The sequence below is a fragment of the Abramis brama genome, assembly GCF_963993115.1.
Source record: "Abramis brama genome assembly, chromosome: 12".
NCBI lineage: Eukaryota > Metazoa > Chordata > Actinopteri > Cypriniformes > Leuciscidae > Abramis > Abramis brama.
Window position 1 is genome coordinate 31,268,674 of NC_139974.1, and position 27,996 is coordinate 31,296,669.

General features: G+C 37.5%; 1 protein-coding gene across 1 annotated transcript in view; it reads right to left on the bottom strand.

Moving 5' to 3' along the window:
• Window positions 1–1,198: 1,198 nt before the first annotated feature.
• Window positions 1,199–27,996, bottom strand: part of necab1 (N-terminal EF-hand calcium binding protein 1) — a 33,997-nt gene continuing 7,199 nt past the window's right edge. The window contains exons 4-13 of the mRNA XM_084130077.1: window positions 27,653–27,678; window positions 26,196–26,293; window positions 19,385–19,521; window positions 8,536–8,657; window positions 7,988–8,064; window positions 6,889–6,942; window positions 4,645–4,757; window positions 1,974–2,051; window positions 1,743–1,834; window positions 1,199–1,660 (exon numbers count right to left, since the gene is read on the bottom strand). Of these exons, the coding sequence (XP_083986203.1) occupies window positions 1,632–1,660; window positions 1,743–1,834; window positions 1,974–2,051; window positions 4,645–4,757; window positions 6,889–6,942; window positions 7,988–8,064; window positions 8,536–8,657; window positions 19,385–19,521; window positions 26,196–26,293; window positions 27,653–27,678 (826 nt within the window). The 3' untranslated portion in view covers window positions 1,199–1,631. The remainder of the gene's footprint in view (window positions 1,661–1,742; window positions 1,835–1,973; window positions 2,052–4,644; window positions 4,758–6,888; window positions 6,943–7,987; window positions 8,065–8,535; window positions 8,658–19,384; window positions 19,522–26,195; window positions 26,294–27,652; window positions 27,679–27,996) is intronic.

The window sequence follows — 27,996 nt, forward strand, 5'->3', positions numbered from 1 at the left end:
ACTGAGGCTGAAGTACCATCACCATTTTTTATGAAAATTAAAATAAATTTAATTCAGTACTTTGACAATATATGAATACTTAACCATTTAAATAGTATTTTTTCTACACAAAAGTTTTAAGAATTAGTGAGAAAGCAGAAATGTGATTAACTGGATTGCAAATAATGTCTGCTTTTCATTCTATAATTGTAACATTTAGTTACAATGATAATATTATTTTTCTTTTAGGTTTAGGGCAGTGTTATTTTAGTATAATATGCTATTATATTTTTTGTTAATATTTTGTTAGGTTTTATATTTTATATTTTCTGTTTTAATTTTAATTTTAGTCAAAGTTCTAGTAATTTTGATGGTTGTTTTTGTCCTTTTTTTTATATCTATGTTTTTTTTTTTTTTATTATTAAGTTTTAGTATTTAGTTCAACAAACTAAATGAAAATTAGTAATGTTGCTTTGGCAATTTTTATATTGTATTTTATTTTAGTTGATGTTTATTACAAGTAATGATTTTTATGGTTATAGTTTTAGTTAACAATAATAACCTTGGTTTGGGGTGAAAAAATCTGGTATGCAAAATTTTATTTAAACCTGAAAATAAAGTGCGATAATTTTGAAAATAATAACAACAACAAAACTATTAGTAGTCAAATTTAAAGGTCAAATTTAGGAATTTACAATTTCTAGACCACTAAAATAAGCACATTTGACCATGTGAACTTTGACCATGTAAAAATCAAGAACGAATGTAAATGTGTACCTTGAAATGCAAAGTAAGTCGCTTTGGTTAAGTGTCTGCCAAATGCTTAAAAAATAAATAAAAAAAATGAACTCCTTTAAACAAAATGTCAGATTTTCAGTTCAGCTTTTTGCCTTATCGTTATGCTGACTATATTATATATTTTAATATAATTTAATTAATTTATAATATAAAATTATATTATATTAGATGGATAAAGATCATAAAATCCTGAGCCTTTCCATCCACTGGATGGCAGTGTTGATTCTTGAGAGATGGATGCAATGAGTCATAAAAGGACTCAATGAGTCAGTCCACTGGCTCTGGGAAATAGTCAAGCACAATCAGTGCTCTCTCTCAGAGGACCAAAAAGAGCTTTCATACGCTGTCGCCATCTGGAAGCTCCATATGATTACATGTAGAAAAATCCCAAGAAGGATTAAATAAAATACAAACCAGTGCATCAGCTTAGGAACTTTATTAACCACTTGATACTACCTTCACTTGGCAAAACTTAAGATGAAAATTGTGGTTGATCACATTGATTTCATATTTTTATTCAAAGCTGACAAACTACATAAGAACCGTCCGGGTCAGAGACTCTGATGTGTTCGTGAACAGTGACATCACTACGTGAGGAGACGGACAGACTGACAGCACACGTCACTGTCACGCCACAGATGAACACATAGCTTATGCAACTGATGGGATTGGAGTGCTATCATAAATACAAAGATATCATTGCTTTATTTGATATCTACAGTTTACAGTACACTACTCATATAGAGCTAATAATGTAACAACATGGAAAGCAAGTGCTAGTCACTATGACTATACAGCAAATATGAATGCAAGTGCTCACTTCCTGATGACAGTCTTGGCAAGTCAAACTAATCTTAGTTGTTGTTGAGGACCCACCATGACGCTGTAAAAAAACAAAACTTTATTATATTATATTATATTTTATTATATTATATTATTATAGAGATAATTTGTATGTAATTCACCTGGAACCAGCATAGTCGTCATCATTTCTGGCGTCTCTAAGAAATCCACATTGCCTCTCTGAAAGGTTTTACTGTAATTGGTTTGCAGATGACTATAAATAGAAAACAAAAACACTTTTCAGGCAGTTATATTACAAGTTGAATATTTTTTACTATTGATTGCATTAAGGACTTTTTAGGATTGTATTATGAAAAGTGGTTTGAATCAGTGAAAATGAGAGAGTGACTTACTTCTTCCACACGTTGCTTTGCTCCCAGAACTCGTACAGTATGAAGCGGGATTCATTGGCAAGCCGCTGAACTGCAACGCTGCCAAGAGAGCAGAGCCAGTGTAGGATTACTATCACTGGTCATGTCATAAACTTCTACTGTTTTTGAAATATACTTAAAATGTACTGCCGAATGCACTGACTAGCATTTATGTACTTTTAATATGTAAATTATCTTGGTATGTTGTGTGTTTATATATGTTTGTCATTACATATTTGTGATCATAAAGTTGCAATTTAGTACATTTAAAATATATTAACTTTAAATGTAATATTGAATAACATACTGCAGTAAAAATTACAATCAAGTACTTTACATGTGCTTTAGTATGTTAGTCAACACATCAAAATAAGTGTACTTTAAAGCAAGACAAAGATTATTCAAACATAATGATTTAAAAGTTTTACTTTATTTCAAAGTGCACTTTAAGTGTGTTAATAGTGTACTCTCTTTAATTACACTTAGAAGGCATTTTATTTCAAAATACATTTCCAAGTGCAGTTTTTTTTTAAATACACTATTCATAATTGAAGGACACTACAAGTGCAAATTTAATACAATTGAAATTTGATATTTTCACGATGTTTTTTGAACCTAGCCCACATTCCCTTTCACTGAATGGAAAATAGCAGCTTGAACATTCTACAAAACATCTTATTTTGTGTTCGACAGAAGGAAAAAGTTCAAACGGGTTTAGAAAAAAATCAGAGTGATTAAATGATGACAGAATTATCATTTTTGGATGAACCGTTCCCTTCATTAAAAATAATGAGAATATTGGTAAGTCATCAAATCCTTCATTCAATGTTCTTGGCGTGAAAGCTTGTCAGTGAGTCATTTGAACTGACGAGCTTGAAGCAAGTCAATTATCTAATAAGCTAAAGTAGAACTCTTCATCCAAGCCATTCCCACTAATTAGCTAATTAGGGAAAAAACTCATGATTAAACCAGACAAGGGGTTCACTTTTTTTGGGGAGAATGTTCCAGAGAAATCTACTGCTACCTGACGTGATCACTGACATTTAGTTAAAAGTCAAACCTGGACTGAGGGCTTATAAACACACGGCCACATGCTCGCAGCAAGCTGCAATTCATTCACGGACCGTAAGCTTGCTGATGTTACACAGGCTATGACACGTGAGAGACTGGATGTTGTAGCTTAAATATTTCAATTGGATTTTAATGGAAATAAATACATAGTTCAGTCATGAAACTCTTCCACACAGCAAATTGGTTCTCCTAAATCCAGCGGCATGACTATTCAATCTTTTTGTTCAATCAATGTAACCTATTTATTTCCATCCCGAACTGGTTTAACTATAGGTGCAGCGTGCCATAGGAATTTCCTAGCCCCCTCCTTCCCCAGCACCACCTGCCTAGATCTGATTCTCCCTACTGTCCTTGCAGCAGCAATTGACCTATGGCTAAGCCACGCCCCCTCCACTCACTCGGACAAACAGTCAACATTCGGTAACAGGCGCTATGGCAGCTGTCACAGTAGGAGACATTTCACAGGAGGCAATTGATGATTTTTGGAGACAGAAAGATTATATATCATCTCGAAGTCACCAAAGGGGCCTTAACTATGCATTGGAGGGTTATATTAATCATTTTATTGTTGAGAAGGTCGATAAGCTTCAGCTCCAGACAAAGATTTACAGTTCACAGTTTAAACGTTATAGTTTGGTGCTATTTCGCTTCAAACGCTCGCTTTATACGCGCGTCCTATTCGCTTTGGACGCGCGAATGGATTAAAAATGTTCAAGCGTCGAACTAGACGCGATGCGCGCGAATTTGACGCTCTATTTGCGTTTGATGTGAACGCAGCATAATGAACAGGCTGCGATGTCAAGATTGCAATGCTGGAATGTGTGTGTGTGTCAGAGAGAGAGAGAGAGGCGCAGGCGCGATCGAACAGTGGAAACATAAAAACATACTCCATTTTGTTCATACAGGACATCATTAAAACTGCAAAGTGTTTAGCCTACTTATATTTGTGTAAAACACAACATTATCAAACTGTAAACTCTTGTCAAACTGTAACCTACAACTGTCACCCAACCAAAATCACACACACACGCTGTTTAAAAGCAAAAATGACAAGAAAAAACATATAAAAACGAATGAAAACTGACTAACTGCAATGCATTTCAATGGACGTGGAAGCAGAGAATGTCCAAGTGTATTGGGTTAGCTATGCGCACTGTGATTGGCTCATCGCGTTTGGGGGCGTGGCTTAGCCATAGGTCAATTATCCTATTCCCTATATTTATGTGCATGTTACGGAAACAGCAGCAGCAGCAGCGTAGAAGATCTAGTCCACCAAAACAAAGCCTATGTACATTTTATTCTTATCAATAAAATGTTGTTTAAGTCTATTCTGAGAGTTGTCATGATTGAACTACAGGTATCACGGTTTTCCTAGAAACCCATCATGGAGGAAACATCTAGATCCACAGTTCTCCACAAACCCAGAAACTGAAATATCTGATTCATCGAATTTAAACACATGGATATAAATACCAATTACTTGATTTGCCTAATGTGGAGAACTTCCCTAGACTGACTTCACAAAGAAAGCTGTATAAATGCAACAGACATTAACCCAGATGCAGTGGCAGTGTGTACTCACTGGAGGCAGCCGGTCTGGGCGCTGGCACTTTCAGTGTACTGCCTGAGAGCCAGCCGAAACTCCTCCACGTCCTCCTCCAGCACGGACAGCTGCCTCTGCACGATCAGGATGTGCTGGGAGGAAGGTCACAGAAGAGAGCAGCCCATCAGAGAACAGCAGTCAGAGAAGATGCCTCATATAGGATTCAGACCATGGGTTATTTATAAAAGTGTGCGAAACTGCTCCTGGATCAGTTTCCTCTTGCAGTACATGAAAACCTGATTTAAGATGTTATTCTGACTGATTATTTATGAAATATTCCCTTTCAAACATAGAGATAATATGGGGAAAGCAGTAAGTAAAAAATTTGTCCCAAAAGACAAAGTGATAGGGTTGAGAAGCACTGCAGGAGAAATATTATAAAATTATAATTAAAAATATCAGTAAGGATGGTAAGATTTTTATTGTTAGGGTTAGGGTTAGGTCTCTAGGGTTAGGGTTAGGGGTTAGGGTTAACATAAGTCTCTTATGTTCACTAAAGGCCCTTGCACACCGAGTCCGAAATTCGCGTCCGAAATTTTCGCATGTTGAAAAATAAATACGACCTCACGTTATGTCAATCACACTTGCACACTGCCTCCGAAACTTTCGTCCGTCAAAAAAAAAATTGGATCGGGTGCGATTTTCTGCGTTTTTTGCATCCGTAACAAGCATTTGAATGGTGTTTTGACAATTTAGAGCCACGGAATGACGGATACGAAAAAACGCATGCGAAAATTTCGGATTCAGTGTGCAAGGACCTTAAGGCTGCATTTATTGGATTAAAAACACAATAAAAACAGTGAAATATTATTGCAATTTAAAATAACTGTTTTTTGTTTTAATATATTTTAAAATGTTTGAAATTGAATTACTGTGATGGCAAAGCTGGATTTTCAGCTTCATTACTCCAGCCTTCAGTGTCACATGATCCTTCAGAAATCATTCCAATATTGCTGATTTGATGCTCAAGAAACATTTATTATTATTGTTATCAATGTTCAAAAAAGGTGGGGGGGGGAATCATGATTTACATGGCTTTCTGAGTCCCAGACAAGAGATGTCAGATCAACAATATTCCAAAATTAGGGGGTCCAAAAACTGAATCCAAGAGGATCAAACAAACGGGAAGACTAAAATGTCCACCAATGGTGCTGTGACTCATTAAGCGTCAGGTAAAGCCATGAAGTCGTGCATCATAATAGCTGCTTTTTATAGAATAGGTTGTTGACAGGTGGCTGAAGGGAACAGTAAGTGAGAGTTCGCACCCTGCAGCAAACGGTGACCTCTTCACAGGCTCTGTGCTTTTGCTATTGCCATTTCCCATCTTTCACAAACTATCTTTATACACAGAAATAGGGGAATAAACTATTCCCATATTTATCTGCAACAAATGAATGTTATGCCAAGTACGAAGTGTGTCCTTTATAAGTATCCTCAAATCAATGAGATCTTTGATCATATGAACATAAAAACAGCTGAAGTAAGACTCGAATGCTTAATGAGCATGAACAAAGCGATGAAATGATACAGATGCATTAGCAATGCTGAAATTGTTATTCCATGCATACAGTTTGTGCTAGTGAATGTCAGTCTGACAAATGACAAATGGATGCGAGGCTATTTAACTTTAACCATGAAATAGAGTTTCATAGATATTAGAGAGATAAATGATTTCTCATTTGGATGTATTAGAACGTGACTACTTGAAATATCGCTCGTTATAAACCGACTGCTTGAAATCCCAGAAAGATCACTCATTTGCTTATGAAAAGGATGTCTGCGAGTTGCTCTTAAGAGTCATGTGAAATAGGATGGGAGTGTTATTTTAAAAAAAAGAAACGACGCACTTGTGTGTAATTTTATGCTTCAGCATGTCCAATATAATGTTGTATTGTGCCTCTATCAGCAGTCACGCACTACTGTGTTTACAGCTAGTCTCCACAGGGGTCCGGGTGCCACTCTTTCACAAACAGAATCACACACAAACCACCTATTTAATGTCTGACAACAACATCTTGTGAGGCTGAGAGAAAAGCTCTCTGAAAATACTGCGCAAAAAAAAGATGGCAGAGCCAAATGAGAAGAAGAGTGACAGACAGAGAAAAGCAATAACTTGGAACTAGTTTTCAGATCCTCACTGTTTCGACGACAGGTGTCTGTGGTCACTGTGTGAATGATTTTCTGGGAATATGGTAATAGACAGAGTGATCATAAATGACTTACTGATTTGGTGGTGCTCTCCAACACCTCTTCTTCCACTGGCTCCAAACGCAGTTCCTATTAATTTAGAAACAAGCTAGTTTTTCCACACGTTTTTAAATCTCATGACAACATGCTAAGATGAAATTCAAATTAAAATGAAAAAGAAATTGCATGACAAGGAAATTTCCCCCCAAAATGCTTGTCACTGTAATGCAAAAAATCTCACACTGATCAAAGTAATGCGGCATAATCTCATTCTCATTACTATAATACAAAAAAAGCTGTTTTCAATGCAAAACAAAATAACCTTTTTATTACCATACTGCATGGGTATTTCTTTATTATTATTGTAATTTATTATTTTGCAATTCCCATTATTCTCAATAGTTAGATTTTCATTACTGCAAATCTATGCAGTAAATTAATGCAGTACTTATTGTTTTTTTTAAATCAGCATAAATTAAAGAAAGTAAATAATACCAAGATGTACAGACACTTTACAATTTAAATGATAGGCTGTGTGTGTGTGTGTGTGTGTGTGTGTGTGTGTGTGTGTGTGTGTGTGTGTGTGTGTGTGTGTGTGTGTGTGTGTGTGTGTGTGTGTGGGTGTGTGTGTGTGTGTGTGTGTGTACAACTATCTTTGTGAGGACCAGTTTGAGTTTTAGACCATTGGAGTGAGGACAACGAGAGTAAAGTGAGGACATTTTGGCCGGTCCTCACTTTCTGAGAACCCTTTAAAGGCCTGTTTGAAGGTCAAGACTTGGTTTTAGGGATAAGGTTATAATTAGGTTAAGGGTAGGTTTAGGGTCAAGGTTCGGGTTAGGCACTTAGTTGTGATGGGTAAGGTTAGGGTAAGTGGCTAGAGATTGCATTGTGTCGATGAATGTTCTCATAAAGATAGATGTACAAGAATGAGTGTGTGTGTGTGTGTGTGTGTGTGTGTGTGTGTGTGTGTGTGTGTGTGTGTGTGCGCGTGGGTTTATTAATGCTTTCTCTTGCATTTTGAGTGAAATATTTGTGGGATTTGTGAGATTTAGCCTCAATAGAAGAATTAGGAGAAGGAGTGGTGACAGATAGAGATTTAGCATTATACTGAGAGATCATGTGTGTAGCCTGTTGCCTTTTTCTCGAGACGGTCGATCAGCTTTTGCAGTCTGTTGATCTGAGTTATCCACTGGTTGTCCTCTTCATACAGACCTGCAGAAACACACATTTCATCACACAAATACAGCTCTCTTTCTCTCTTTTTCACTCCCATATGTCTATAGGAAGCATTTGCTCTGACTGAATGTAATTGAATTGGAATCAAATGAACTTATTGGAATCAAATATCTCCTTATTAATTTTTTTTGAGGAATTAGCACAGTTAAAGATGCTTTCACCTTATACTCTTCTAAATTGTGTATTTGACCTGTCAAAATTAAAACATAAGCCCTACTAGAGAAAAATCCATAAAATATCCATATTACTAAATAATAATATAATAATTTGATTCCCTTTAAAAGGTAGACTATAATCTATATTCTTTCTCTTGGGTCTCACCGATAGTCTTTCCTCACACTCCCTCCTACCTAAACTTCCTTCCAGATCTGCTCTCAGCTGGATGCCTGCCGGGTGTGCGTATGTGCCCTTTTCTTCCTCCAGAGCACTGAGGCTGAGAATAATCACCTGAATTGACAAGGTTCAGAAGTGGGTTGTTTGGAGACAAGCTGTTATTCCTTTGAAGTCTTCGATTAGATCTCCTTCCTGACCAATGAATGGGCAGAACCTCTGGCTTCACAGGCCCCTTTCTGTGATCGAGACAGCACACACAGAGACACGTGCAAAAGCAAACACAAACACACAATGAATATGTGTAACATGGTTTTTTTTCCTCACTCGCTTGTTATCAGCTTCTCATTATTCTGCCCAGGGCATGGGAGGTCAAAAATAATTATAACATTAGTGTCACATATGGCCAACCAACACGATCTCACAGGAAAACGTAACTATTTTACTCCCTAAACATACCCGTCTCTGGGGTGTATGCAGATCGTATTAAAACATACGAATACATATGAATTAGCCACCAATTCGGTAAAATGGTTACAAATTGCCATAAGATTGTGTTGGGACGACTGATAAATATACTTTGGGATTTGAACCCCTCTGAAATAATAATTTTGAACATGCAGCGGGACTTAGTCTCAGGAGTGAATTTTGAGGGATTTTGAGGGACTTTAACAGATCCCATAACAGAAACGTTGACATAGTTAAAGCTGTGTGTACAGTATGTACATAAAATGATTCAGGTTAACTGCTAACTTCCCCTCATGCTTTGTTTAACATCGTCACATAAGTACTGTGACAACACCACTAAGGACCACTGAATGCCTATAGAAATACAATGTATAGCCTCTTTAGCTAGACTGGATGACTGCAGCTTTAAACAGCATGTTCCAAATAAAGAATGTGATGAAGAGTGAGATTCCTGGGCTTCACTTCAGACATTTTCAACAGTTCTGGTGCCATGACCCGGAAAGAACTTCTCGCTTAACATCGCTTGAGTGTTCCTCTATGCAAAGAGAAGGGAAAAATGTTCTTTAGATAAAGAATGTTCTTACCAAACTTTTCGATAAACAGTTCTTTGGGGAACCAAACATGGTTAATGAAAAACATGGTAAAAAAAAATAGGTTTAATATGCTGAAAATATATCCAAGTCTCCTGGTCTTCACTTGAGTTTGGTGTCAACGTAACATATCCTGTAGATAAAATTTGTATCTTCGTACCCTAATGAGGGGAAATAAGGAAAAACAATCTATTGCTTGTAGTATACGGTATGTATATATTTATCTATTGCTTGAAGTATATGTAATATGTTGACATATTTTGTAGAAAATGTGACTGTAAAACACCCCACCATTTGCTAGGGTGTTGTGGGTAGTTAGCGGGGTGTTATGCGATTCAGTTCCAAGAATATTGAGAAGGATTTTTTGAGAGTCCAAAGATGGTTTGCGTCCCTAATTAACAGTAAATCTATGGGATTATTTGACCTGTTTTATTGTCCATTATAGCACACCTCCCTTAAGCATGTTGCATGATTTGAGGTATCATTCATGTCCATAGTATAAATTGTGTGGGATGCGTTACATGCCTAAATGTATACTAAATGTATACGTTCCTTGAAATCCCAAACCCATAAGCAATAATAATAGTGATTCTTCCCTTTAAAAATTGTGTTATAATCCTACATTATCTAGGGCTTTTCGCTGCAGTAAAAGCTAAAATGCCTATGCTAATATCATTCATACATTGCATCTAATTGAATTGCATTAGCAGAAACAGTGTATTCATATGCAAATGATGCTTCAGTGTTTTCATCCATCATCAAAACGCAGTTCTTAAACATTACGACACTGATGCCTCTTTGATTGCACAAGACCTTTCTGCCCTGCTCCTCATGCTACCAATTAAAATGAACAAAATAAGTCAGCTTGATTCTTCCGCGCTTTCTTCAAGAACAGGAAAGGGTTGCTTTGTAGATGGTTTACGCCAGTAGTATTTTCAGTATCTATCTATCTATCTATCTATCTATCTATCTATCTATCTATCCATCCATCCATCCATCCATCCATCCATCCATCCATCCATCCATCCATCCATCCATCCATCCATCCATCCATCCATCCATCCATCCATCCATCCATCCATCCAGTAAGTATAGCCATAAGTGGAATGAGCAGTCAAAATTAACCCATATGGATGATTCAAGACTTGATCCTGATAATATGGTTAGAGTTTATTTTGCAGTAATTACCACCTGATTGTACATTACCCCTTACTTTATGATAAAGTAATCATGGCATATATTTTGTAACTGAATACCATTTTACTACTCGGTTGTGAGAGTGAAAAATTAAAATACGAAATCTAATTATATCAGCTGTTCAGCTGTTCTCAGCAGCAGAGGAATGCTGTGCCTATTTTAACTCTGAGACAATGAAATAAATAGAGGCAGGCAGGTGTCAAAATTAAAGCTCGGTTGGCTGCTCATTATCCCTAAAGACACTGTTGCACAACGCACATCCTGAGGGGAGCTTACCCTCTGTGGTTAAAAATGGCTCACAACTGCATCAGCACACCGAATTCAGCAGCAAATCTGCTTGAGCCACACAGGTGAAATTCAGCTAGAAATCAGAGCCACACAGGTGATTAAACTCAGCTGGAGTCACATCCACAGACCTGCATGAACCACCTGACAAATGCAAGGAATCGTTCTCTAGAGATCAGACACCTCTTATAAAGTGCATACACTCGGGGCTGTTTACACGACTAAAAATATTCACATTTTTATGCGTTTTGGCGGTTCATTTACACGACAACGGGTTTCAAAGTGCACGTTTTTGAAAATGGTCTCCGTGTAAACATGTCACAGTTTTGGTTTTGGTTCATGTCATTGTCATGTTTCTATGTCATTGTCATATGATACCCTGTTTGTCATGTGAACCTGCCATGTGTCTTGCCATTGGTTAATCGTCAAAACATCAAAAACGTGAATCTCTGAAGACAATGACGTCATGCACATGCCTGTTACATGTTCAGTCTATAGTGTTTCATCGCCATCTAATGGCCTGGCAGCAGAATAGAGCTTTTTTTCATTTTTGCGGATCTGTGTAATTGGTTCTTTATTGGCATCTATGAATCCATGGAGAACCTTTTACATCCATGGAACATTTCCAATGCACAAAAGGTTCTGTATAGTGGAAAAGGATTCTTAGGATTATTAAAAAGTTCTTTGCACTACGAAGAAAAAGGTTTTTTTAGGAACTGTTCACTAAAATTCTCTTTGGGGAACCAAAATTGTAGTTCGTTATAGCATTGCTTTGAAAACCCCCTTTTGGAAATTTTATTTTTAAGAGTGTAAATGAAAATAATGCCCTGTGAAAAACAAAAATGAAGCTATATCAGCAGTACTGCTGCTTCCTAATAGCTGGTAATGGTCTTCTTTGCACACAGAATGCAGCACACCGGTGCTGTGAATGGGGTGAGTGCTCCTGTGAGGTGTGGATTCAGATTTGAGCTCATCTCCCTCGTTTCATCCCTGTGTGCGGTGCTGCTCCTCAGAGAGCCTGACTCAACGCTTCAGACAGAATAGAGAATGGACCACTCTATTTCAATTTGTTCTGGCCACTAGCCACTTTCAGCACATCTAACGCAGTGGGAATCAATCCCTCCTGACCAGCACACAATGAGAAGCCTTTAGGCTCAAAATGTGTAAACACTTCATACAAAACACCAATGTTATGAAACTCAACACTGTCAACTGTGACACAAAAGCATGGTGACATAAGAGGTTACACGTGTGTTCTGTCCTTGGAAAAAATTTCCTTACAAAATTTCATTATGAAAATGGAGTGTGTGCTTATTTTTACTGAATGTGCACTTGCAGTGAACTTCAAATATTAAAGGTATATTTAAAAAATACTTGCATGATATATAACATTAATGAAATACAACATCACTTAAGTGTAAAGTACAATTAAGTACTTTTAAAAAGTGCACCTTGTTATAAAGTCACATTAACAGGTTCACCTTAAAGTACCATTTAAATCATTATGTTTTAATAATATTTTGTCCTGCTTTAAAGAAGAACATTTATTTTGATGTGTTGACTAATGTAGCCTACTAAAGAACATGTACGTTTCAATACAAATGACAAATTAATAAAGTATGTTTTAATTTACCATAAATGCATGTCAGTACATCCGGCAGTACACTTAAACCATGTTTCAAATTACTTAATTACCAGCAAAAAAATACTTAAGTATTTTACTTAAGTGAGCAAAAAAATAAGGTAATAAGGTCTCTTTTTAAAAGTATGCTAAAGTGTACTTTTTCACAAGGTTTGTACCCTTTTGGATCTTGCCAGCCCCTGGTCACTTTCATTGTATGGAAAAGAGCAGTGTGATCATTCTGCCTAACATCTCCTTTTGTGTTCTAAGGAAGAAAGATAAAAAAGGATTTGTGATGACGAGGGGGAGTAAATTATGTTTTCATTTCGGTTGAACTATCCCTTTAAATGCCTAAATATGTGCTCTGTCAAAAATCATCCAACCAAGAAAAAGGTCAGAGGGGACTTGGCATGCCAGTGCAGTGAAGATATTTTGAGTGTGCCCATGGGATTGTGAGTGAGGCTGTAGACTTGGTACAGTTGTAGTATCATTTACATTTACATTTATTCATTTAGCAGATGCTTTTATCCAAAGCGACTTACAAATGAGAACAATAGATGCAGTTAAACTAACAATAGGAAAACAATATGCAAGTGCTATGACCCTTCCCAGTTTAATCTAATGCAGTACGTGTACTTTTTTAAAAAAATAAAGATAATAGATATAGAATAGAAGATAAAGTGTTAGTATTAATGGATCAAGTGTTGCCGAAAAAGATGCGTCTTCAGCCGTTTCTTGAAAATGGCCACGGACTCAGCAGCTCTGGTTGAGTTAGGCAGATCATTCCACCAGCATGGAACAGACCAGAAAAAGGTCAGAGAAAGAGATTTTGTGCCTCTTTGAGAAGGCACCACAAGACGGCGTTCACTTGCAGAACGCAAGTTTCTGGATGGCACGTAAGTCTGAAGTAATGAGTTTAGGTAGGAGGGAGCAGAGCCAGTGGTTGTTCTGTAGGCAAAAGTCAGTGACTTGCTGCAACTGGCAACCAGTGCAATTTTGTGAGGTGAGGAGTGGCGTGTGCTCTCTTCGGCTCGTTAAAGACCACTCTAGCTGCAGCATTTTGGATCAGTTGCAGAGGTTTGACAGTGCAAGCTGGAAGACCTGCCAGGAGAGCATTACAATAGTCCAGTCTGGATAGAACAAGTGCTTGGACAAGTAGTGTGTAGCATGCTCTGATAGGAAGGGCCTTATCCTCCTAATGTTGTATAAGGCAAATCTGCAGGACCGGGCAGTTCTAGCAATGTGGTCTGTAAAGTTCAATTGATCATCAATCACAACTCCAAGGTTCCTAGCTGACCTTGATGGAGTTATGGATGACAAACCTAGCTGAATGGAGAAGTTGTGGTGTAGTGTTGGGTTGGCCGGGACCACAAGCAACTCTGTCTTCGCAAGGTTTAGTTGAAGGTGGAGGTCCTTCATCCAGCCAGAAATGTCTGTCAGGCAGGCTGAGATGCGAGCAGCAACCGTCGGATCATCAGGCTGGAATGAGAGGTAGAGTTGTGTGTCATCAGCTTAGCAGTGATAGGAAAAGCCATGTTTCTGAATCACAGATCCTAGTGACGTCATGTAGATGGAGAAGAGAAGTGGTCCAAGCACTGAGCCCTGAGGCACCCCAGTAGTTAGATGTTGGGTCTTGGCCACCTCACCCCTCCACGACACCCTGAAGGACCTACCTGAGAGATAAGACTTTAACCATTGTAGTGCGGTTCCCGAGATGCCCTTCATCTTTAAACTTGACAGGAGGATCTGGTGGTTAACTGTGTCAAAGGCAGCAGACAGATCCAGCAGGATAAGAACTGAGGATTCCATGACTTGAATTATGTGCTGCTCTCATGCTGCTCAGCTATTCAGTCTCCTCCAAACAGAGCTCACCCTCCATATCAGAAAGACTATTCTGTCGACTGACTCTACCACTGTACTCTATTGGCTCACGTCTGACTATTGCCATTACAAAGTTATCGTTGGAACCAGGGTAGCTGAGATTCAGGAGCTCACTAAAGGCCAAGAGTGGTGTTATGTGGATTCTCAGAACAATCCAGCGGACGACCTAACTAGAGGAAAGCTTCTGGCTGCAGTAAGACCTACTAAAACTTAGTAGACCCTTCAGGTGGAACTAAGGACCTCCATCCCTGACCCCAGTCAATTTGCCACCCTCCAAGATCTCCTTGACTGCATGGCTGCATCCCTTCATGGGGCGGAAAAGCATCCATCAGCAGAAAACTACTGTGATTCAGAGACAGCCATCCTAAGACAAGCCCAGGTGGATTCCTTCAGGAATGATTTAGCTGCCTTCAAACCCAAAAGCCCCTTCTACTTTCAAGCCGTTTACTCTCCCTTTCTCCAGAGTTAGACCCAGCATCAGGGCTCATTCGAGTAGGCGGAAGATTACGGCAAAGCAGTGATCTACCCCCTGATGCCGTTCATCCAGTAGTCCTGGACCCTGCCCATCCAATCACAACGCTTATCCTGAGGGGTCGTGAGGTAGTCAGAAAATATCAGCATAGGTGCCCGAAATGCCAACAGTTCCGAGCACATCCTATTATTCCCCGAATGGCAGATCTCCCTCCTGCTCGCCTTCGCCTTCACAAACCTCCGTTCTATTCCATTGGGATGGATTGTTTTGGGCCCTACACAGTAAAGATTGGCAGACGAGCTGAAAAAAGGTGGGGAATAATTTTCAAATGTCTGACAACTAGGTGCGTGCATCTTGATCTACTCAAGTCACATGAATACAGATTCCTTCTTGATGGCGCTCTATTGCTCTCAGAGGTAAACCATTTGAGCTGCTCTCTGACAGAGGTACCAACTTCACTGGAGGCAAGAAAGAGCTACTAAACACCAACCAATCCCTGACCCCTGACCTTCAGGAAGCTCTGGCCAAGCAGAGGATTTCCTTCAAATTCAATCCTCCACACACACCTCACTTTGGTGGAACCTGGAAGCGTGAAATACGCTCCATCAAAATCTCTCTGGAGACTACCCTAGGTGCTCAAATTGTCAGTGAGGAGGTAATACGCACAGTCATGATTGAAATTGAAGGCATCTTAAATTCCAAGCCCATAGGCTATGTGTCATCTTGCGGATTCTTACCCTGTGACCCCTAACTTGCTGCTGATGGGGCGGCATGATGCTTCCCTTCCTCTGGTTAAATATCCAGACTCTTGAGCTGCACAGTCGCCATCAATGGCGTCACAGTCAGATCCTTGCTGATCATTTTTGGGCCCATTTCCTTAGAAATTACCTTCCCTCTCTTCAGTCCAGACAGAAGTGGCGCACAGACCATCCTAACCTGCATCCTAACACTGTTGTTCTGATTCTAGATCCTCAACTTCCCAGATCCCAATGGTCAGTGAGTAAGGTCATCTCCCTTCATCCCAGCAAGGATGGTCTTGTAGGGTTGCTGATGTCCAAGTCAAGGAGAGGACATATACAAGGCCGATTGCCCGCCTCATCCCTCTTCCGGCCCTACCTGATCTCCTCTGACTGATCAAATTTGCTATACAAATTTGGGGGCAGCTGTTGAGAAGTTTTTGTGTCCCTAAGCTGCAAGGTGCAAAGCATGTGCCACACCCCTCTTAGCCTGTTAATTTCCCTATTAACCTCTAGCTCCACCCACCTGATCTCAAACCAATTAGGACTCTATCAGGCTTTATTAACTGCACCTCTGCCCACAGCATCCTCCTTCTGTTACACATGGATGTACTGTGCAGAGGACTGAGTTTTTCCTCCTTTCTTTGTTTTTTCCTGCGTGTGCGTAATTGATCATGTAAGTGCCTTTGTTTGATACTTAAATATTATTCTGTATTTCTTAAGTTTTTCTTAAATGTGTTTGTTTATGCTTGTTATATTTCCTGCCTTGGCATGTTCTTTAGATGTGTATTTGATGAGCTTATAGTATGAGTAGATGGCCTCATGTACTGTTTAAATTAACTTATTTCCTGTGAATTCAATGTAACATTGGCAGTTACCATGAAATTGATCTGGCATTGTTTATTGTAAACTAAAACACTGTTTTTCTGTTCTTTTTTTTTTAGAAAACACACACACACACACACACACACACACACACACACACACACACACACACACACACACACACACACACACACACACACACACACACACACACACACACACACACACACACACACACACACAACCTGATTGGATGTAAAATAAAGACCTTGATACCTGAGTGACTAGACTGGACCTGTTCTTACTGACAGCCCCATTGGCTTCAAGCTAGCTACCCAAGCATCCCCTTACTCCTTTTCGTGCATTGTTGAAGGTTTTTAATGATGTACTAATGAACTGTGATTCTGGCTGTTCTTGTGCTTTTAGATTTAACTGCTGCATTTGATACAGTAGATCATGCTGTTCTTATTGCCCGGTTGGAACATTGTGCAGGCATTACAGGCGGTGCACTGGACTGGTTTAATATTAGCTTACCAACAGAAGCTTCTCAGTGAAGATTGGAGAACATGCCTCTAGTAATGCTCTGTTATCTTGTGGGGTTCCTCAAGGGTCCATTTTGGCCCCCATTCTTTTTTCTTTATACATGCTTCCACTTGGTTCTATTATTAGAAAACATGGGCTGTCATTCCATTGTTGCGCGGACGACACTGATATTAACATAAAATAAATGCATAATGTTCAATAAAAATAAACATAAATAAGACTTATTCATGTCTTATTCATTATTTATTTTTATCATTACAAAAAATTAACTAGATTAATCACACTTTTTTTTTTCTGTGATTATTCACAATGAATCGCCATTAAAAAAACTAATGTTTTTAATATATTTTATAATGTAGTAATTTCACAGTTAATCTCCAAATTAATGTAGAAACAACATAAAGACAGTATATGTTAAATTTGTCTAAAAGGTAGGAAATTACAGAAATTGAATAAAGTTATCTCACAGTTTGCACTGCATAAATGTTAAATTATATATAGAACAATCCTTAAAGTTACAAAAGTTCTTTAGTCAAGAGCAGTGAGTGATTTTCTGTTACATTTGTTCTTTGATTAACTTTACTGACAGTAAAGCTTTACTGGCTCCTGTCCCTTTAAAACCTGCCGCTGCTGACAGACGCGGATCTCTCACAACTCTTTACCTTCATTTAATACTTTAACTAATTTAAGACTGCTCAGTCTGCTCTTATGAGGATACTCAACAAAATGGACATTTTGGCATAATTGCGTGTTTTAGTGTTCGGTCAACTTCAAGCTGAAAGAGAACTCAATTCTGGCGCTCAATTTGTCTTGGCTTGAATGGTTTAAAAGCATTTGCAAGAATAAGAGCGCATCATATAATGTAACGCCAGCCAAAAGATGACCGAAAAAACGGATGCTGCGTAAATTGCTTTAAATATTTACCAATGAGTCTTCTCTTTTTCTACCAGTTTCTACCAGTGAGGCTTATTCAACTTCCAGTGTCTACTACCTGCGCAGATGTCATTCCCCAGACTCTGGAATGACTTGCCCATTTCGATTAGACTGGCCTCATCTTTATCTGTTTTTAAATCTAAGTTAAAAACATTTTTGTTTGATAAAGCATTTAATACATGTTGAAGCACCCTTCCATTGTTCTTCATTGTTATTTTAAAATGTTGAAGCACTTATTTTATGGTGTTTTACTTGCATTTTTATTTGTACTGTGTTGTATTGTTGTTAGTTTTTGTGTTTTTAGTTATTGTAATGCACATTGGACAATGTGGGTTGTATTTAATTGTGCTATATAAATAAATTGCCATTGCCATATCAGAGCTAGAGTGTTTTTAAGAACAGACAGAAAAAGAAAAGGAAGCACTTCCTTTTAAAACCCAACCTCAGCATCCATAATTTCTTTATGCCAGCTGCTCCAGCTAATTTTCGTGAGATCGTAAGGTGAGTGGAACAGCACAGCTGCTGCATACTGAGAGGGAGGGGAGGTAGTGGGCACATTATCACACACACACACACGCAGCCCTGTAGCATGCAATCATCCAGGTGCTGGAACAAAACAGCTAATTTTACATTCTAAATTCTGCGCTCTACTGACCCCCACGGTGGGCCAGGCAGCAGACCCTCATCTGCACGTAAACACGGTGAGTCAGAGACACTGTGAGCTTAAAATGAGCTGCTAATCAACCGCAACACACAAACACACACACAGGTTCTGTTGACTTGGTGACAGTTTAAACTGGCATTTGTCCCCTTTCTGCACAAAAACAAAAGCCTGGGTCATCAGTCTGCTGCTCACCTGGTCTATTAACAATTTATGCCGTTGATTCTCGAGAAATTCAGTCCCAAGGATGACTGTGCACAGAATCCTTTTTGCTTGTGTCAGTGCACAAGGGCTGTCTACATGAATGTTGCAAAGTGAAATGGTCTGTTTAAATCTAAGGGGACTCTGCATGTCTACTGGTGCAGAAGAAATCCACTCAATACCACTAAAAATGCTATGGTCTGATGATTTTGGAGTGTGTGATTGCTTTCAGTACATGGTCAATAAAGTCATCATATGTATGAGTACAGTTGTAAGAATGCATATCTTACATCCTTTTACAGTTTAGCCTCAATGGAAGCACTCAGTTGGCATTTTAAATCTGAAAAAAATATGAACATTTGAACATTTCTCAGTGTTATAATGCTTTCAGCGCTTATTCCGCTCTGCTATCTCAGACAATCACCAGTGCAAGCATGACATTCAGCTTCCAAAGAGAATGATTGAAAATATCCACTCAACTCCTTGTTTGGTGCATTTTTGGCAGCAATTGTATGTTTAATAAAATGTAAAAGTGTATTCTGTGTCACTTGCCTATCCTGCCGGGTCTGCTCAGCAGTGGTCTCCATGGCACACTCCAGAGAGCTCTGGAGAGACTGCAGCTGACTGGTGGTCTCCTTCAACAGGAAACGGGTCACAAACTGCTCCAGATGCGTGGCTTCCTGGTAGTCCTGCAGATTAAATACACAGTTTTCATTGTCACTGCTGCTGTAGAATGGGCTTTAAACATACACTGGCCTTTTAGGCAGAATGTTAATTTTATATAAGTATATAATGTATAATTTATATATAACACCATTCAAATAGTAAGATTTTACTTATATTCACCTGCATTTTTTCAAAAGTGATATTCGGAATTATTATTACAATTTCAAGTAACTGTTGTCTACATTAATATATTTTCAAATGTAATTTATTCCTATGATGGCAAAACTGAATTTTCAGCATCACTACTATCTTATTATCATCAATGTTGAAAACAGTTGTGCTGCTTAATATTTTTGTGGTAACCATCAGAGATCATTCTAATATGCTGCTTTGCTGCTCAACAAACATTTCTAATTTGTATCAATGCTGAAAACCATGGAAACCATGATACGTAAATAAAAGACCATTCATTTGAAATACAAATCTTTTGTAACTTTATAAATGTCTTTACAGTCACTTTTGATCAATTTAATGCATACTTGCTGACTAAAAGTATTAACTTTGAACGGATATAATGCATAATTAATATATAAATCTTATCAAAATAACATTTATTCACAGTGAAGGTTTCTGCATTTAGACAGCTGAATGAATTCATATGAGCCAAGCTCATAATACTCCCTAAACCAGAACATTTCGCTCTATCTTAAGTTCTTTGAAGATACTTGCAATCAGGTACATAAATGAAACAGTTTGGAAGCATGAAACATCATGGTACATTATGTAACTTCAAAATGAACAAAATTTCAATAAAAGTCAATAAATCATCAACCTTCTTCCAAAACTGATTCACTATGGTGAGCCTATTATAAGTGTTTATATTTTAGACCTGTCTGGATGGTTTTCACAAGAAATTGCGAACGTACGTCACTTCCCCATGAGTGACTCGTCATATTTGTAAATAGAGAAAAGTTGCTCTGGCTACTATGATTTGTGTATGGTGTGGAAGTGGCATAGATTTGTTGTCACAATGAGCAAGAGAAGAGAATGTGACAGAACTTGCAATAAAACGAGAATTAACATTGTCTTGGCTTTTCAGAGATGGTGAGAACTGAGGGATTTAAAATGTTGGAGAAGGTGTCTTTATTACTCAACAGGTGATAAATTGCAATATGTAGCTCTCTAACAGTTCAGTGTAAAGCATTATATATTGTGTAGGGTTATATTAATCAGCACCGTCACGCAGAACCGAAGCACAATGTTCTTCTGCAAAATGCATGCAATTTTGTTAACTGCTGGAGGGCCATAAGTTACATAGTGTACCTTTAAGAATATAACTAGGCTATCTCAAACCGAAGTGGCAGAATTTTTGAATGTGATTTTGTCTCACATGCGCAGACTCAAAGGCAGTGCTGCAGGGGTATGTTATTTTCGGGTGGTACATCAGTTTTTCAACGTTAGGAATCAACAGCCGCCTGTATAATTATGTTGCGCGCCTGAGCAACCGTGTTCTGTCACTATAAGAAAAGCCATTATTAAAGCTGTGAACATCCCTCAGCTAACAGGACACATAATTCTTCTGAGCATCCAATAATGAAACAGGTGCTGCACATCTATTATGAACTACAACATCTATTATGATGTTGACATTCATAAGATAGGGAAATCCAACACATCAACCACCAACACATGTATTTACAAAGCAGGATATATCGACAGACCTTCAGAATCATGATTCACAGCTCTATAACCTGTAGATGTTTAACAAGCAGCACACATAACTAATCTTTCCTTCCAGTGCCAGTGCTTGTGGCTGACATTTTCATCAGTTTACACAACAGCCAATCTTGTAACGGTATATACACACACTCACACACAATTCTATTGTTTCCAATAACTAAGGCAAGCAATCCACGTTAAAAAGATGTCATCCTTATGAAAACGTCTGGACATCTGGAGATAAAATCATAAAATATAAAAGCAATATTTTTTTTTTATATTTGAGCTATTAATCTGTCTTAGCTCTACCTGCAAACTGAAGGTAAGAGAAATTGTCTGGATGATACGAGCACCCACAGTATGACATTCAGAAGTGTGGTTGCTGTTTATAGAGGTGGCCCGAGGGCAGAGACCACACGAATCACAGCAGCTGGTTTGCACACCCACTCATGGACCTATTCAATAAACTATCTGTTGTCATACAGCATAACTATCTGTTGTTGCTCATGAATAAATGAAGCTCATGCATTAGAGATGTACAGATTATCAAGTGGTGTGAATAGAAAGATCAAAGAAATGTGGCTCCTGATGGTTTTTTTATTCCACTATATATATATATATATATATATATATATATATATTAGTATTTATATATTTATTGTTCATATAATGTTAGCATCTCGTATATCACTGGACAGTAGTTCCTGTGTTAAAGGGTTAGTTCACCCAAAAATGAAAATTCTGTCAGTAATTACTCACCCTCATGTTGTTCCAACCCCGTAAGACCTTCGTTCATCTTCGGAACACAAATTAAGATATTTTTGATTAAATCTGAGAGCTGGATCACACCTCCATAAGCTTCTAAGACATTATAACTTGCTGGCCCAGAAAATGTATTAAAGACATCGTTAATATAGTCCAAGTGACTACAGTGGCTCAATCTTAAGTTTATAAAGCGACGAGAATACTTTTTGTGCGCAAAACCCCCCAAAAATAACGACTTTATTACACTATTCATTTTCTTCTCTCTGGGCCTCGAGTTAGTTCACGTAGTGTTTTAGCGTAGCGCTTCTGTGTTGTACGTCACACGTAGGCTCACTATTGGCCGACGCTGGTCATGTGTGTGATGCGTGTGACGTGCAACACAGACGCGCTGCGCTAAAACACTATGTGAAATAACTTGAGGCCAAGAGAGAAGGAAATGAATAGTGGAATAAAGTCGTTATTTTGGGGGGGGTTTTGCGCACAAAAAGTATTCTCGTCGCTTTAAAAAAATATCTTAATTTGTGTTCCGAAGATGAACGAAGGTCTTACGGGGTTGGAACAACATGAGGGTGAGTAATTACTGACAGAATTTTCATTTTTGGGTGAACTAACCCTTTAATGCTTAGAAATGCATTTTCGTTCAAGTTTTGTTCAAGTGTTTAAATATTTTAAGCACTGCAAACGGAGACATTCAAATGATCTTCTCTCACTTTTTGTTTCTCAGAGTTTTAATACTGTGAATTCGGCTTTTGCCTCTAAATGAGAAGCGTGTTATTCCTCATGCTCTCTGAACATTGCAAAACAGCACCAAATTGAAATGAAATTCTGGCTGCACAAAGCAGCACCTGTCAATGTACCTAAACCATTAAAACCATGCAGTGATAAAACAATCAGTCATGTTTTTACCTCTCTCTGATCATCTTCAGCAGATTTGTTTTTACTGATCTTTTGATCATTGCTGGTGGTTTAAAGATTTACGATAAAACATGGAAGCAAATTTCAGTAGTCTTTCACAAAAAAAGTCCCATTGAACTCATTAATCGTGTTTCACTTCCTCTGTCTGCCTCGCTAATCAAAGAGGCGTAATGAAATGACACAGCACTGCCCTTCATGCCGACGACTCAATTTCTGAGACGCTCACGTGCATTAAGTGCCATGTCTGCTGGGCCTGGAGTCAGTGCTTGGATAATTCATTATCTGTGCGAGGCAGCAGAAAGTGTCCGTTAAATGGCTCAGCGGGAACTGAAGCACGCATCTCATACCTGTGCGTTCTTCTAACGGTCAGTGTGACTGGACTGTGCTGATTACTAATATCAGATGCTCAGACTGTTCAGACCAGAATGCCAGTGCTGATAACCACCACCAATATTGGACATCTATACGAGTAAGACAGCAGCCAATAACTCAATTAATACATTTGTGAGTTTGGACCATCATGCATGTCACATGAGAGATGCAGTGTTGTAAAATATGGAGTTCAGCTAAGTCTAAACTGTTTTGAAGGTAATAATTACTGTGGTGCAATAACCAAGCTCAAATAGTAATGTATTGAAGTTAATGACTGTGACAATAAAGTATTAAGTAATTATTGTACATAAATCCTAGCTTAAATATACAAAAACTTTATTAAATCTTTGCATATGAACATTTGATGGAATTTGAGGCCAGTGTTGGAAAGTTACAACCCAAAACTATCGACATTACTAACTACATTTCTCAGTATGTGAGAGTATTTAGTAGCAAAATAGTGTAGTTTTTCTTATAACAAAACTGTAGCAATGTAGTGTGATAAAAATGTGTCACTTTGTTTCCATCCTATCTGTGGATATGGAAGTAAGCTATTTCCTATCAATATACAAGACTTCAGATTCATTAGCCGCTATGGGTAAATAACTAGAATAACAAATAGGGATGTCCCGATCCGATCACGTGATCGGAAATCGGGCCCGATCGCGTGTTTTCAGACTCGATCGGAATCGGACGTTACCTCCCGATCAGGACTCGGATATATATGTATTTATATTCTCATTATTTTTTAACACCTCTATTATGCGGTGACACAGAGTTACGGCGGTTTCACACTGCACGCGTTATTAGAGTGTAAGCAGCGCAGGAGCAGTGCGTATGGTGAGCAGGAGCAGGACACGCGCGTTTTGCTTTCATACTGGCAGCGTTTGTCACGCGCGGCTGAACCGCGGGTTGTGTACAGACAGTGTCTATAATGGATAAGTTGGCATTGCTTTTTTTCGTTTTCAAATACATTTAAGAGAAAAGACTTGTCAAGAAGCATATTTTATTAATAATTTAATTTATATAACTTTTGGTTCATCTTTGTTTTTATTGTTATGGCAACAAGTTTGTTTTTGGACATTTGTTTTCTTTTTAAATTGCTGTTGGTCATTTGATTGACTGTTTAAAACACAATAGATATCATCAATGAACTTTTTGGATAAAACTGCGGTGTATTTTGGCCATGATCAATGTATTGTCACTTTAATTCAGCAAAAGCGGCGCAGCAAAAATAGACTCGGCGCCGAAACGATCACGGCACTTCTGCTCTGCTACGCACTGCCGCGCCACCTCTGCGCGCGGTGTGAATGCTCTAAAGCCTGGTTTAATCTGTTAACATGGGCGGCGAAAAAAATACGCGCTGCACGCTCTGCTAACAGTGCAGTGTGAAACCGGCGTAAGAGTTAGGAGCGCAGTTCCTAAAAGCACATTACTGGCTTTGCAAACACTGTGGCACTTTTATTTTTTATTTGTTTACATGCCTACCGGATATTTTAAGTTGAGGTGCTATTTGTTTATATATTAGACTTTTTAAAATATTTACTGTTGCACTAAAGTCCAAAAGTGAAGAATTTATTTATTACTTGATTGTTCAAGCTACCTCACAGAAGTGCTCTGTTTGTTAACAGAGTTGTTGAATGTTAAAATAAGGTGAATTAAATAAAAAATAAGGAACATCCTGGATCTGTTTTTTTCGCTCTTCTTTATTCTTTTTTTTTTTTTTGCATTATAGAAGTATCGGATCGGGACTCGGTATCGGCAGATACTTAAAATCAAATGACTCGGACTCGGACTCGAGGGCAAAAAAACCTGATCGGGACATCCCTAATAACAAAGTACACAAAAGTTTGTTGCACGGTTGTTCAATGACAATAAAAGTATTCTATTCTATTCTATTGCACTACAAACCAGCGTGTTAATGATAAAGATAATAAATTAAAATAATATGATAAGAAATACATAACGGACTGTTTTTGTACAGCTAAAATTACTGGAAGGGTTTAATTTTAATATGAGTTTTTAGTGTTTTGTTGTCTTATAATTTATTGTTGTCTATATAGTTTGTATTACGTTTTTATTTATTTTAGTACTTAATATTTTAATAAACGAAAATAAGAAATGTTGTCTTGCATGGCAACAACTGAAATAAAATAAGTGTACGTTTTTTTTTATAAATAGTTAAGTTTTAGTTAACAATATTTATACATGATTCATCCTAATTTTTGTCTCAAATAAATGCAAAAATGTTTGATTGTTTAAAAACAGTATACTATTGTTCAGCTATTTCAAACTTCTTTGTACCCCTTAGTGAAGAACAAGATCTACACCGTATTTTGTAATTTCCTCAAAGAACAGCCACATAATTGTTTGATTTTGAGATTTAAGTCAGAGTTTTGGTTAGATTTATTATATATTATCTTGACAAATAAGACTCAATTTAGCTGGTACATCTTCTATACCAAAACCCAGAAATTAATAATGAAAAATTAATAAAGCACGTTATCTTATTGAGATCAAACACCATCATAATCATGTTGAGGACAGAGAGGCTGTGAGCAGCATGGTTGTTTGTGTCAGACAAATGTGAGTCTGAGCTAGTGCAGATCCATCTTCATCAACTCTAAAAGTTCCCACAGCTTTATTATGAAAATTACACATCTAACGGCTGCATTAGGGGCCAGGGAACATGCTGTGAGTGATTATGATAAGACGCTGAAAGCCTCCAGGATACCCACATAAATACACAAAGCCTAAGTTCAAGTACACTTAACCAACACCATTTTCAATCAGAGGAAGATGAGACGAACATTAGACAAGAAAACAATTTTCCTTCTTTTCTCATAGAAGTAGTTTCAGTCAACTATGTAATTGAGATCATGTCCATTAGTTGAATACATGCAAAGGAGGTAAGAAGGCAACCCACCTTCTTGGTTTTGTCCATGGCTTTCAGTATGGATACGTTCAGGTCTTCCAAGGCAGCAAGGACATTTTCATATTCCCCAAGATGCTGAGAGAAGTATTCTAAGAGAAAAGAAAACCTATTTCAAATACATATGACAATGTTTTCATAAAAGCATCAGCAAAAACATCCACAAATTCTAGAACATCGATTAAAATAATGTCATATTTTGTTATTTTGTTTTACATTTATGCATTAGCATAGATTTTTTTTTTTTTTTTGAATTTCTCTAGAATATATTTTTACTGTTCAAAGCAAATTAGCATTTGAGATCTACTGTAATATTTGTGTATACATTGCATATACCCCATGCAAAATGTACATATAAACCTAATGTTTACACATTGTAATACTTTACTTCATTAGTTACTTTCTTCCCTTCACTTAATTTTAAAATATTATTATACACCTTATATTATTATATTATTATTATTATATACCTAATATTATTATATACCTTTCAAAAGTTTTGGGTACTATGTTTTTGAAAAACTACTCTTAATGTCAGATTAATGTTGAGTTTCATTGTTATTTCGTTCATGTGTCTGTTTTTTGTGTTTACTTTGGTTTTCGTTTTTCCAAGTCATATTACCTGCGTCAAGCAACTTGAATTGGATTACCACTAAACGTTACAATATGTCACCATGGCTGCATTCATTCGATGAAAAATACAATAAAAACTGAAATATTGTGAAATAATAAAATTTAAAATAGCTGTATTCTATTTGAATATTTTTATTAAAATGTATTCATGTGATGGCAAAGCTGAATTTTCAGCATCATTACTCCAGTCTTCAGTCACATGATTCTTCAGAAATCATTCTAATATGTTGATTTGGTACTCATAAATCTTATTGTCATCAATGTTGAGCTTTTTTTTCAGGATTGTTTGAAGAATAGAAGTGTAAAACAAAAAAATCAGCATCCACTTGAAATTGAAATCTTTTGTAACATTACAATTTAATGCATTGCAGAATAAAAGTACTAATTTATTTTTCTTTTCTTTTTTATCTTACTGACCCCAAACTTTTCATATATAAATGATTATATACAAGTGATATTAGACATGTTTATATAAAAAAGTATATTACTTTACAAGCCAAACATAGTTTTAATAGAAAATATAAAAAATTAAAGATACCTGAGACAGAACCCTCTGGATTGCCAGTCTATAAATGTGCCTCAAATATCCTATCGTTAACTTCAGTATTTGTGAGTGTCTCAAATTTCCTTTATAACAGGGTTACTGGAAGAACTGTTGACAGTCTTTAGAGTTCTTGCAGGATCTTGTGGGTTCCTCAGTGAACTGCCATTTTTGAACTTGTCTTAAGATCCCCAAATGGTGGCTCAAGTATAATTTCATCATAGCTGTGAACATAAAACCTCCCAGTAATAATGTCAATAAAAGTGTTAACTCTTACCACACAGCTCATCCGTGTCCACATTCCTGTAAGCAGACCATACACAGACATGTTAATTTAATTTCCAGTTAAAAGACATAAAAGTTAAATGTGATCTAATGTTCTGTGCTGATTTTTAAGATGCAGACAGCATCTTGCTCAAAGGCAGGTCCTTTGGGAGTGCGATGTTTGCCTAATGAGAGGGGGTCATCTTAAGACAACTAGACTCTAACACTACATAACAGCCACCAGGCAAACACTGACAACTCCATGTGTCAACCCTGCTCTGATTAGAGGCTCAATGCCGTGAGGTAAAGTCATCATCTTACAGGCTGAGAATATAAAAAGTCAGAATGTAATGTGTC